The sequence below is a fragment of the Pollicipes pollicipes genome, unplaced genomic scaffold (assembly GCF_011947565.3).
Source record: "Pollicipes pollicipes isolate AB1234 unplaced genomic scaffold, Ppol_2.1 Scaffold_6138;HRSCAF=7277_pilon_pilon_pilon, whole genome shotgun sequence".
Lineage (NCBI taxonomy): Eukaryota > Metazoa > Arthropoda > Thecostraca > Pollicipedomorpha > Pollicipedidae > Pollicipes > Pollicipes pollicipes.
In genome coordinates, this window is record NW_023596818.1 from 10,465,581 (window position 1) to 10,478,540 (window position 12,960).

At 50.5% G+C, this 12,960-nt stretch overlaps 1 protein-coding gene across 1 annotated transcript in view; it reads right to left on the reverse strand.

Moving 5' to 3' along the window:
* Nucleotides 1-6,955: 6,955 nt before the first annotated feature.
* LOC119106192 (dipeptidase 1) overlaps nucleotides 6,956-12,960 on the reverse strand; it is a 136,037-nt gene continuing 130,032 nt past the window's right edge. The window contains exons 11-13 of the mRNA XM_037229797.1: nucleotides 10,847-10,922; nucleotides 8,860-8,998; nucleotides 6,956-8,033 (exon numbers count right to left, since the gene is read on the reverse strand). Coding sequence (XP_037085692.1) covers nucleotides 7,884-8,033; nucleotides 8,860-8,998; nucleotides 10,847-10,922 — 365 coding nt within the window. The 3' untranslated portion in view covers nucleotides 6,956-7,883. The remainder of the gene's footprint in view (nucleotides 8,034-8,859; nucleotides 8,999-10,846; nucleotides 10,923-12,960) is intronic.

Sequence of the window (12,960 nt, forward strand, 5' to 3'; positions counted from 1 at the left end):
CTCCCAGCTGCGGCTTTCTGAGCAGGCCGATGCGTGGCTGTCGGGGCTCCCAGCTGCGGCTTTCTGAGCAGGCCGATGCGTGGCTGTCGGGGCTCCCAGCTGCGGCTTTCTGAGCAGGCCGATGCGTGGCTGTCGGGGCTCCCAGCTGCGGCTTTCTGAGCAGGCCGATGCGTGGCTGTCGGGGCTCCCAGCTGCGGCTTTCTGAGCAGGCCGATGCGTGGCTGTCGGGGCTCCCAGCTGCGGCCTTCTGAGCAGGCCGATGCGTGGCTGTCGGGGCTCCCAGCTGCGGCCTTCTGAGCAGGCCGATGTCATGACAAGCTGGAAGATGGTTCGCGCCAGCGCCGCCCTCGCGCTGAGTCGCGCGAAGACGCACCTTTCTTCCTCCAGCGCCCGAGCTGTAGGCGGTTTTGGCCGAGTTGCGCGGGGAGTGGTTGGCGAGATCCTGCTACCATGGTGTACTGGTAGCTGGAGGCTTACCAACTGGGTGAGAGTGAATGGGTGGCAAATAACTATGGACCGTGTTATAATTGTCAGCCAAAGCAGACGCACAGTATAAAATGAACGAAAATCAGCTGAATATGAAAAGTAAGAACTACGTCGTCAGCGGGAGACGAGTTTGTTTACGAGTTAGTTTCGAGTTAGTTTTACGAGTTAGTTTCGAGTTAGTTTGTTTTCGAGTTAGTTTAGAGTTAGTTTTACGAGTTAGTTTCGTCCTAAGGGTGAAAGCACAATGAACAATGCTGATGTTGTTAGTTGCCAAGAAATATCAGACATAAAATGCCTTTACGAAACACGCAGCATACCCGATTTAGTCGTGGTTTGCGTGGAGCGCCCGCTGTCCTGGCGTATCAGTAAATGTCTTCAAATCAAGAAAAGGAAAATTGGGTAAAAAATGGGATGATAGTAGTGATTATAGAAAACACCAGCAGTTTTGTAGGCATTTTAAGTAGCGCGTAAAGTTGCCAGTCAGATGGCGTAGTATTTACGGAGGTCACATAAAACATTGACATTATGTGATTACCTTTTTTAAAAGGGAATTAAAAGGCCCATTTAGGACTTCTAACTGGTCACCAAAATAGGCCAAATAGGAAAAATTGACCAAAGACCTATTTTTGACCTGGAATGGTTGCCAAATTACGCCAAACACGTGCCACACACAAAGGCACTTAAGTTCGACTATTTACAAACCTTTTGGAGCTGCAGGTCTGTGATATCGAGTGGAATTTCAACATCAAACTTGAATCGGCCGGCCAATTTGTAAAAAGGCCCTCGCCTACCATCTGAAATAATGTTTTATGAAGCACCTCAAGGAAGCAGCGCACGAAACGAACCTTTTTGCCAGCCGCGTAGTTTCGGAAAATGAGTTTGGGGAGCTGAAAAGCAAAAACAAAAATGATAAAACCTAACCCCAAATATTCAACTAAACTCGTTTCTACGCGGATTTGGTCCCTTTTTCTCAAAGTTGGGGGCTGGAGCACAAGTTGGGAGGGGATAGTTGAGGGATGATGCTCCAGCCCCCTCCCAACTTGGGTTCCATTCCCTAACTACAATGGAAACTATGTCCCTATTTTCCCTAACGTGTGCCTGGTTGTGGCACATCGCTGAATTTGGAGCAAACAAACGCGACCCGGAAATTGAACCAAATGAGCGTAAGTCACACACCGTAGTTCAACGGGGAGATGCCCTCTGGAGGAATGCACGAACCCATGAGCCGAGCTTAAAACAATGTTCCCAGCAACATTTCCTTCAAGCAAGCTTAGTCTGAATCTTTTGGATGGCTGGCTTATGGAATATATTTATGGGATCAGAGCTCACTCAGAGCTCAAACAGTGCTTGTTGTGTAAACTCTGACACCACCATGCGGTCGTGCAACGCCAGTTCAACGGAAAAACGCTGACCTTTAGCGAGGCCGCTGCCACCGGCTGCAGGCCATCCCGGTTAGCGGAAAATAGCGACCACGTGCAGCGACTAAAACTTTCCTCCCTCCACGCCCGTAGCGGGAGGAGCGAGCTACGAGGGCGGGTGGTGTTTGGGTACATGGCGCCACACGGGCGTCAGCTACGAGGACCCGGGCGTCATTTGATCCCCTACGACCTCGCGACGTTTATGGCGAATTACCAGTATGCTGGCGCGAGCCGCGGGGACTCGGAATGGCATTGAACTGTTATGCCTTTGCAATGTCGGTGTTAACTGTGAATCATCAGCACGCCGAAGTCCCAAAGCATTGTGCGCAATCATCAGTTCAGCTGAGTGATGCAGTGTAGTGCCAGAGGTAAATTAGGGGCGCCAAAATGTCTTAACATTACATACCTGAACGTTTGTGCAAGCTATCATAAGTTCATGCCAAAAGTTAGGACTCATAATCAAGATGGAGTCTCAAAGAAGTGTGCGTAGAAAGGCAGCCGGATGGGACGTTAAACACTCTCAACCGTCGATCATATGTGACGTCATTTTGATCTAACATTGGGCGCAGGCTTGTGCTTGATTCCACCCTGGTGGAAGGGATTTACACCCCGAGTCACTGTGCATCGGCTTGAATCCGACTTTGACTCGTGGCAGTGTAGTCAGTCTTGAATCGACTTCGACTCCGACTCAAAGAAATACCCACATTTGATGTCAATGCAGCCGATTCCAGTGAAAACTATTGCAAAAAATGGATTTAATTTGACCAGAGAAACCTTGCATGGTACGTTTTATGAGAAGATGATATATGGACCTGTCCGTGTTACATAGGTTCCTACCCGCCACCCAGACAGAATGCGGTACTATATTTACTGTGGCTTCGCGCGAGCAAATAGAAGCTATACCAAGTAGTGCTTGAACTCATTCTAGTCCAGCCGTACAACACGAGAAACCTGTGATTCCGACCAGCAAGAAACTAAGATTGTAATCAATGTACGAAGGACAAGGCGCAGTGTCTGATTTCACGTCATAATAAACATGGTTGAGGAACGAAAGCTGATACTTTGTTTTGACAACCCAACTCAATACACTTGCAGATCTGAAACTTAAGACAGCGAAAGGACCGAAATCTGCCGCTGCGTGTCTGCTGCGTCATTTGTCGGCATCACTTTGATGAATTAAACGCGGCACAAGCTGCGTCACTCCTGATAAGAAATGTCAAAGAAATCAAAGAAAGAAGAACGCATTTCAATAAAAAGTTCCGCATTGGCGTAACCTAAATCTCGCATTGAGGATGCTTCATTAGTCGGTCGTCCCACGACCTGAAAGAGGGGCTGGAGCTGCAGCGACCTCGACCTCCAGGTCCAGGGCATGCTACACCCCACCCAGCAGGCGGCTCCCGCGCCGCTGGGCGGTGTGCTGACCTCTCGTCTTCAATCATGTCTGCCCCGGATGCTCCCCAAATCTGATACAATGCTAGATTAAAGATTTTGAGGCAAGCCATGAATGTCATCCATGACATACAGAGATGTGCGCTAGTGATAAACAGAAATGCATGACTTGAGAATGTAAGGCATCCATGCAAGTGCAGCATTAAGCTGGGCACAGCGTAAGTAGCTGTTTTGGACTTTTGTGGAGCTCAATGCTTGTAGATGGCGGTGGCCTCGCACTGACATTGTCGATTTAAAAAGGAACAAGTGCTTCCGTGTATTTGCACACCTTTATATAAAAATACATAGTCTATGACAACCATGGAAAAATAGACGCACAAAGTGCGGCCTCAACGAGCGAGTGAAAGACTGAACCGGCCATGACACGCTGACGTAGACATCAGACACACATGTGATACAACACCCAGACACGGAATCATTAACATCAAATATCGACTCATAGCATGGTCTTGGACAGGTCGAAAACAAACGCCAGAGCTTTTCGTTCAGCTCAACAGACATTCACACACAACTGCAGTTGCGTCATGCATTCTTCCAGAGCAACGTCAATAAAAGTGAGCTCTGTAATCCACCGCGGCAGGCAACTCACTCCTGAGTCCTACAACAGCACAAACACGCGGTAATCTGTGCAGTGGTGTCACGTGGGGCTTGTTTTGGGTGTCAGCTGTGTCGTAACAACACATGTGTCAAAAATCTAACCATTGACACACAATGCACGCCGGATTGAAGTCCATGCAAAAGCCTGTTAGGAGCCTCTAGTGTGATTTTCTTTGCAGAGAAGATGTGGAGACAACACAATAACGTCACGTGCTTTTAGCTCGGAGAAAGGCGTTTCCGTGACAAGATAAGTTGAGGTGAACTCCGTGGAGAAGCATACGCACGCTTCCATTTTTCGATTACGTTTACACATAATTTACTTTACATCCGGGAATGAGCGCAGAGCAGACAACCGATTACATTCGTGCTCACATTAAACATACGGTCATCTTACACAAAATTCCACGCCCTCAGAATATCTTTCAGTACCTTCCGGTGAACTTCAAAACAGTCTTCAACAATGCGGAATCGCCTGTTCGTTGCTACATGATGTGGACGCCGTCTCGCGTACCTTTGGCGCAAAGCACGCCAATCCTTATCAGGATTCCGTACCGCTGAAGGGTATATCCCATGTCGTTGACCTGCATAAGCGGGTTACTTTCGGTGTGCGCTGGGTTGTTGTTTTTCGTGTGAAATCGCCTGGTAAAATGCGAATATACGTGAAGCCTGGCAGGTCACAAGTGCCACGACAGGTGACAGCAGCTTTGGTTCGTTACGAGTGTTCACCTAATTAGTGGGGCTCAACATCGTCACCACCTACAGGGCCTATTATTTTGACATCGTAAAGGTGAAGTGGCAGCCACTTTTACCGACAGTTGCCGCATGGTATTGACGCAGTATGCTGTAGCCAGACTACCGTGATTGCCTGCTTGTTCTTTCTCATGGAACCTGACGGCTCAAAGTTATCTGTGTATGCTGTGGGGAGATCATCGACTGAGAAGATGGAGCCGATGCAAAAGAATGATGGGTAATATGCACGATCAAAACGTAAGAGGCCGTTTCTTGACTCGAGTGCAGAATTCGTTCCGGACATGGCAACATCCATAAGCGCGGACGCTTTTGAAGGTCATCTCGAACGTCAATGTGAGACGGGCAAGGTCAAGCAAATAAAGTCCGGACAAAAAACAAAGTGATTGATGCGACGCAGAAGTAGCGAACGGCGGATGCCATCCACCGTGTACGCTCCACTCCAGCGGCTGCACAATTTTTGGGATCAACGACAACTCTTCATAGGCTCGTTGCATGATTGGCAACAACTTAACACTTCCAGACTTAGCTGCCGAACTGTGGGATAGTCTCAAGAAAGAAAAATAGCGGTTCGGCTGAGGTAGCCATGCGACTGAAGCCTGAAGCCATTCCCCTTCGCGCAGATCGGGATAGATGCCGTAAGTAACGACTTGATGCCAGTCTATCCCATTTGTGCGTTCGGGCAAGCTTGATTGTCTCCTTTGAAGATGATTCTCTCAAATCGGGCCCACTGCAGCGTTTTTCTCCGTATTTCTCAAAGGACAGGAAGCGGAATTACACGCCCGACGACAGATTCCCAGCGTGGGCGTCAGGCGACGACGAGACAATTATTAAACCGTCTCTGAAATAGTGCACGGGGTTTGTCTGGCGGCCATCACTAAAATTGTTTGCACGCTGAATATTGATGAGCTTTTCGATGGCGAGTGGCAAATCATCCGGTGTTTGTTTAAGAACCATTGACGTCAGTAACAAAAACAAAAGCCTTTTGAATGCCTGCGCGCAAACACGGATGTGAAAACTCAACAAAACACTCCCGCAGCGAACAGCGGCCGGCTGAAGACCAGCAGCTGCGCGGCCTGGATGAACTGAGCCTGGCTGGATAATTACGCTCGTCAAACAGAGGCCTGAGGTAGCGCAGGCGGTGCGGTGGATATGGCGCAACAATGCCAATTTGGGCGCGCCGGGCCCTGACCGTATCGAGCTGCGGCACGTGGGCTGGTCACTGAGGCGGCAGCGCTGCCGTGGGAGAGAGAGAGAGAGAGAGAGAGAGAGAGAGAGAGAGAGAGAGAGAGAGAGAGAGAGAGAGAGAGAGAGAGAGAGAGAGAGAGAGAGAGAGAGAGAGAGAGAGAGAGGGAGAGAGAGGAGAGAGAGGAGAGAGAGAGAGGAGAGAGGGAGAGAGGAGAGGAGAGGGAGAGAGGAGAGAGAGAGAGAGGGAGAGAGAGAGAGAAGAGAGAGAGAGGGAGAGAGAGAGAGAGAGAGAGGAGAGAGAGGGAGAGAGAGAGAGGGAGAGAGAGAGGGGGGGGGGAGAGAGAGAGAGAGGGGGGTGGGCTGACGCGACACTCCATCCCACCGCGTCCCGGGGTCATACTGATCAGCAGACTCGTGCAGCATGGTGAAGCCAAGAAATTTTGATGGACGGGGGTGGTGCGGTGCCGAGCATGGAAGAGAGTACATTCAAGCGATTTTGAAAGACCAGGAGAGGGTTGTGGTAAACTGAGCTCGGAAAAGACAATGTCACAAAATTTGTTGCAATGTAGCCACTTTTCAGCAGTTCATATGCCCCTAACTCTACGGCCATATCCTGTCTCTGTCGGCTTGCTTTTGTTATGCCAACCCAGACGTCTTAACATGTCTAGGAGGCGGCACCATCGAATGCTCCATTCTGTGATGGGTGTCGTAACAGCAAGCCGCCAGGCATTTCCATCTGGCAAAACTCTGTGGCGAGTTATTGCATAGAACGCGGACGTCAAACAATAAATGCCAAGGAACCTTGACGCTGAGATAGTTGTGTTTGTTCATGGACCCCCGGCGTGATGCCAGACTGAGGGACGAGGTGGAGCGGAAGGGGGGGGGGGGGAGGGGAGATCGAGTCGCTCTTAAAACGCGCCCGGGTGGCCGGTTGGGTACTCTTCGCTCGGGTGAGGGGTCAATTTGACCCCACTAAGATCTCAGGAAGTAAGAAAGCTAGAGACACCAAATTCACCGGGTTCGCTAACCTGTACGTGAACTCACTTAGGCCAAAGCTTGAGGTTCCTAGGTCATGACCTTCCGGTCAAATAAGGTCAAACAAAGTCAAATTCCAGGTTGGTCTCCGAAGAGCCCTTAGAACCCAGATAACCGTACTAAGAAAAAGTTTAAGGTACATGAAGACGGAAGGTACGGCAGCTACATGAAGACAGACTGATGAAAACGGAAGGCACATGAAGACAGACTGATGAAAACGGAAGTCGCGTCGGAAAGTCCACCTGCGCATGGATGTGCTTGGCTTATCTGGTATTCACTGTCTCCGCCCTGCGCTTCGGCGTGGTGCCCTACAAAGCGACATTTCACAGCGCTCTCAACACCACGGGTCTCACAAGGTGTGGTGTGGTAATGTATGCATGGTAAGGTAAGGTATGGCCATAGCTGACCACGTTAGTTCCGCCTTGCTTTGGTGGATGAGGCCTAGAATGACTCGGCATGCAATGCATGTCCGCACGCCGATCCTCCCATCTGGCTACTCCAAGCCGCTGACTTGTTGCACACCAGTGCGTGATCACAAGTCTGTCACGTCACGTGCTCAGAGGCGTGTGACCTGACATTCCCTTCCGCGGGCTTCCTTCACTCCGGGCTCCTCTGCTCGCAGCCGTTGGCTCGCAGTAACAGCAGTTTGACCTGCTGCTGAGGGGGACCCGTCCGTTCCTCCTGGGAAGCTTCCGGTGGCGCGGCAGGTGATGCCGGGGAATTACGTGCCCCTAGCGATGCCGCTGGTGATGCTGGACACGGTGGAGCTCCCCAACGGTGCCGCTGGTGATGCTGAACACGGTGTGGCACCGCTAGCGGGCCGCTCGCCGCTTGTGGTGCTGGACACGGTGAAACACCCTAGCGCGGCCGCCCCCAGCTGTGCCGCTGGTGATGCTGAACACGGTGGAGCTCCCCTAACGGCACCGCTTCGTCGCTGGTGGTGCTGGGTAGAGTGACACGCCCCTACCGGTTCCGCTCGTCGCCCTGCGAGTGCTTGCTGAGCGCTTCGGTCAGCTCGTAACTGCAGCGGGCGGCGCTGGTAAAGATCAGCTTCAGTGGGTCAACGCGGTCTTGGCGAGGCCGCACCGCCTCCAGTGCCATCTGGCGGCTCACCTGGCGGCCAAGCGTCGGAGGTCAGTCACTCGCGGGTGCTGCTCCTCCTTGCTCATGGACGTGGGGAGTGCGGGCACGGCGGGAGACAGGAACAGACATGGACTGCAGGGATGCAGCTGAGCAGGAAGGACCTGTCTGGGCTTGTTGAGTCACTAGCTTCCTCAGAGTTTCTAGCTTTGCCGCCTCCGTGGTCTTGGGGAAAGATGCTGGACTCGTAATCCAGCGGCACTGAGTACGAGTCCCAGAGTGGGCGCATTGTTTGACCCGACTGAAATGGAAAGGCCAGCTGGCAACTGGCCAAAGAGGTTCAACCCAGACCCGAGGCGGCCGTGTCGCAGCATTGTGCGGCACATAAAACCCTCCTCATTCCTATCTGGCGAAAAGGTGGAGACAAAATTAGCTGTTGAACTGGACGGCACGCTTGGGTGGTGGGTTTGGGGTACACGCAACAGGCTATGCTTAGCAGGTACTCTGAATCCGAAGTCACCCATACAAAGCATTCGGGATAAGTTTATAAAAAAGAGTGACACTGGGCCTCCATAAAAAATACAACCAGCATACGTTTACGCTTCAATGCAAGTATTTTTGTTATTTAAGCATCGACAGTCGCATATCTTGAGCAACTGGTGACGCGACATTACTTTCAGCTGTATCGTGATTGACCAGAGAAAAATGTGCACAATTAAATATGGATGAACAATGTCTTAACCGATGTCAATGCCATCCTCTTTACTGTGACCAACGCCTTGGCCATGTGTGACCACACTTCCATATGCCGCTCGTCGAACCATTTGCAATGGGGAGATGGGAAGGCTACGAAGCGTACCTGTTCTACTTCCTTGAAGACCCGGATAAAGTTGAGACCTGCCAGCTTCTTCAAATCCGTCTCGGTCCACGAATCATCCTTCAACAGTTCGGCGAACAGGTACGGATATCGTGATACATCTTCCAGACCGCTAGGGGTCCTGAAATAAATACAAAAACGGGTAAGGGTCTTTGGAAAGCAGGAAAAGTTTTAAAGCGTACGAGCTCTGTCGTGCTGATCCGCATTTGTCCGTCCCGGTGGCTCAGTTGGGTAGAGCGCCTGCCTCCCGATTCACCCACCCGTGGCGGGATGGGTTCGAGTCGCTTTAGGCGCTCGCTATTTGCCCTTGACAGGTATGGCCTGCGGCCGGTGGCAGCGGTCGCACTAAAGGTCAGTTGACGTCAGAGGGCAGGACGGACCGTGCCGAGCATTGCGGCACGTTAAGCTTTCGCCACTAAATTCTGCCGTTGCCTGGAATTGCGCGATCGGATGGTAAGGGTCAGGGCTCACACAACAAGCACTGCTTAGCGTGAGCGCTGATCCCAGAAATCCATCCATTCAAAGGGTTCGGATCAAATTTCTAAAAAAAAAAATGGTGACGGGAATGACATCAGCCAGAAGCTTGATTGCAGTTACCGGAACTAACAGTTAGCTGCCTATGGAGTGTACAGCTGTCCAGCTGACCCGGTAAACTGCTAAGGACCGTTGCTTTGTAACGTGTTAGCTTAATTCTACAGAGAGGCTTCAGAAATATTTTGTGCGTCTAAATGTAGCGCTTGCTGTCGCTTGTTTTGTGTCGCTTGCCGCATCTAAATCTCAGTTAACCAGTTCCACATACTTGTGGGAGAGCTCTGTTAATTCTAAGAAATTCTGGAGGAAAACGCTTTCTGTAGTCACAAGCTTCTCGTCACAAGCTACTCCTCAGGCTTCAGCAACGTAATTATTTTCAGCTGCTTCCACGCTTGCACAACTCCACTCTAGCCATTCGACAATTCAAGCTCATTAACCACTTACGGTCCGAGAACGCAGTTGTAGGGCTTAACAAGTACCTGTAATCAAGAGTTCGAATCTCTCGCAAGGAATTCATTCTGTCATACTTTATCCGAAATCGGGTCGTCTAAATAATGCAAAAAAAAAACAAACAAAAAACAACACAGGACCTAAAACGCAGCTTACCACGCACCGGATATGAAACACAGGACACAGATCGAAATGTTTCCGTACATTTCCGTGTTGATTTATATGCCAGAAAGTTCGCCAAATTCCAGCACCCCATCATTGGAATATTCCGACCTTAGTCCAGTGCCAGTGACGTCATTGTCTGCAGGTATACTGCGCCGGCGTGCACCAGCGCCGAGCGGGCTGCCTACGCGCCGGACGGTGAGCGAAGACGCGCTCCCATTCGAGCATACTGCATGCATCTCGACGAAAATCGATGGCTTGTCAAACCGTTACGACACATTTGAAATCTGTCAATATCCAAAACCAGATGACAATGCACGTCACCGAGAGTAATCGACTGATAGCGTCAGTCAGGATGCCATCGACACCCACCAGCTCATGTTGTGAAGCCTGGGCGGTGGATGCCATCGACACTCACCAGCTCATGTTGTGAAGCCTGGCCGGTGGATACCATAGTGTACCTCATGTTGTAAAGTCTGGGCGGTGTATGCCATCGACACTCACCAGCTCATGTTGTGAAGCCTGGGAGGTGGATGCTATAGACACTCACCAGCTCATGTTGTGAAGCCTGGACGATGGATACCATCGACACTCACCAGCTCATGTTGTGAAGCCTGGGCGGTGGATACCATCGACACTCACCAGCTCATGTTGTGAAGCCTGGCCGGTGGGTGCCATCGGCACCCACCAGCTCATGTTGTGAAGCCTGGACGATGGATACCATCGACACTCACCAGCTCATGTTGTGAAGCCTGACCGGTGGATACCATCGGCACTCACCACCTCATGCTGTGAAGCCACGCCGTTGTATGCCATCGACACTCACCAGTTTATACCGTCGTACCCCGCTCCGAGGCCCACGTGATCAGCGCCGGCCACCCTCTTGATGTGGTTCAGATGCGCTGCAACGACCGCAACGAGGATGTGATGAACCCGCTAGGACGAGGCGAACCCTCTACGCCACGAGTCAGGTGTTGACGAGCGCTCTGGAGTTGGGCTTACGCACAGCGTGCACAAGCGCAGCAGACTATCGGTATCGCGATGCAGGGGGACCAGTTATCCAGAGTGCAGTTCACGACCAGAAGAACACGCGGAGGACGACAGGACACGCGCCGCCATCACCCCTACATGCAGCCTGAAATCCCTCCTCAGATGGAGAATAAGGTGAATCAGACACCACCAGGCGTGTAATGTACGCCTGCAGCAAGCGAAAAATTCCAGACTATTCTTTAACGGCCAATTAAGAGGTCTATCGAGATGTTAAGAGCACCCGCGACGAGTGATGTGCCAACTTTACCCCGAATTCCTGAGAGGACTATGAACCTGCGGAGCCAGGGCCGCATATACGTCCGAAAGACAGGTGAGTCTGGAGACCCGTGCGAAACGATTGCGTCCATTCCGTTCCATTCCGTCCAACCGTCCGTTCGTTGTGCATTCTGAACAAGGTCGGACACATCGACGTGGTCCGGACCTATTGCACGTGCTGCGGTCATAGACTCTCGAGACCGCCCAGTGGCTCTAACAGTAACAGCCCAGTAACAGCTAATACGTATTGGGACCGTAGAACTGTCGACATTGGCGGACGCAGGAAAACCTGCGAGTTTTAAAGACGTTGCGTGAGCGGTTTGAGGTAGAAACGAGCAGATTTTGATCAGCCGTGTTACTTCCGAATTTGGGCATCCTGTTAATACAGTACTTCAAGTGATTTTGTGGTTTGACAAACTTTTTATGCTCCAGTCTTAATGAAAAAGCCGAAGTCCTTTTTGCATCAGGCTACTGTGGGCATAGATGATATTCGTCCAAAGACCTTTAACAGATTTCTTTTCCCAGATAACTTTGCTTATGCAGTGTCACTGTAAGACGTGTTGCTAAGGCAGCGATTTATACACTCCCTCTCCTTCTATATTAGAAAGTTTCGCAAGACGGCATTAATATCAAGCTGCTGTATGTCAACTCCACGACACTCCGAGCGACGTACGGCTCAGAACTAAAACGTCAATTGAATGCCAGTCGCCGACGAGTAAGTTAGAACAAAGCAAGCCAACGTCAACAGCAGCCCTGGGCCGCCCGAGACTGACGTCATCACGAGACTGATGACGTCAATGCTCGTCAGGGACCGGCGCGCTCCCGGCGTGGATCGATAAACCAGCGCGACTCTTTGAAGTGACTTCTGTCATGCTGCTGATGCTTCTCCAGCTTAACTGCACGTCCGTTTAGTCATTTCAGCTTAGAGGATTTATGCCGTGGTACCCGCGTTTCTAATGTTGAGATGCGCTACTGCGGGGAGAGCTTGGTGGCGGCGCTGTGGCTGCTTTCCTTGAGTCAGAAAAAGCTTACGAGGGCTTTACGACGGCTTTTCGCTACATTAGCTCTGAGACTACACTCTTTTCCAAGAAAAATTAACGATGTGAGCCAAAAAGAAGGTGATTACGCGCTCAACCTCAGAATCATGCTTACAGCTGAGAACAAAACATTCGGGTCCGAAGAAGTCATTAACCGATTTCGCGACCATTCTGTTCCACTTCTGGAACTCCTCAAGTCGGAGTTAGTTAAGTTTAGTTTAAGGACTTAGGTTAAGCATGTCACAACTGACCTATGCAGATTATATAAAAAATAATATTTCCTGAGCTGTTAAATGCAATTGCGAGAAACATTATGCACATATATAAAACAGTACCCATAGCCTTGTTCCTCTTATAAAAACCAGGACACTGAAGAGATAAATGGATTAGAACTGAATTGATTATCTAGGGAAATGCATCAATCTCTCCTTTTCCTGGTTATTCTACGAGGAATAAGGCTATAAGAACTGTCTGAAAATCAAAACAGACTTTGAACGCAAGACTGAGAGCCTGTTGTTGCCAGCCGTGCCATACATTCACCGCGATTCATGCAGAACATGTCTATTTATTTTAAGACGCTCACATTAAATAGTCAGGT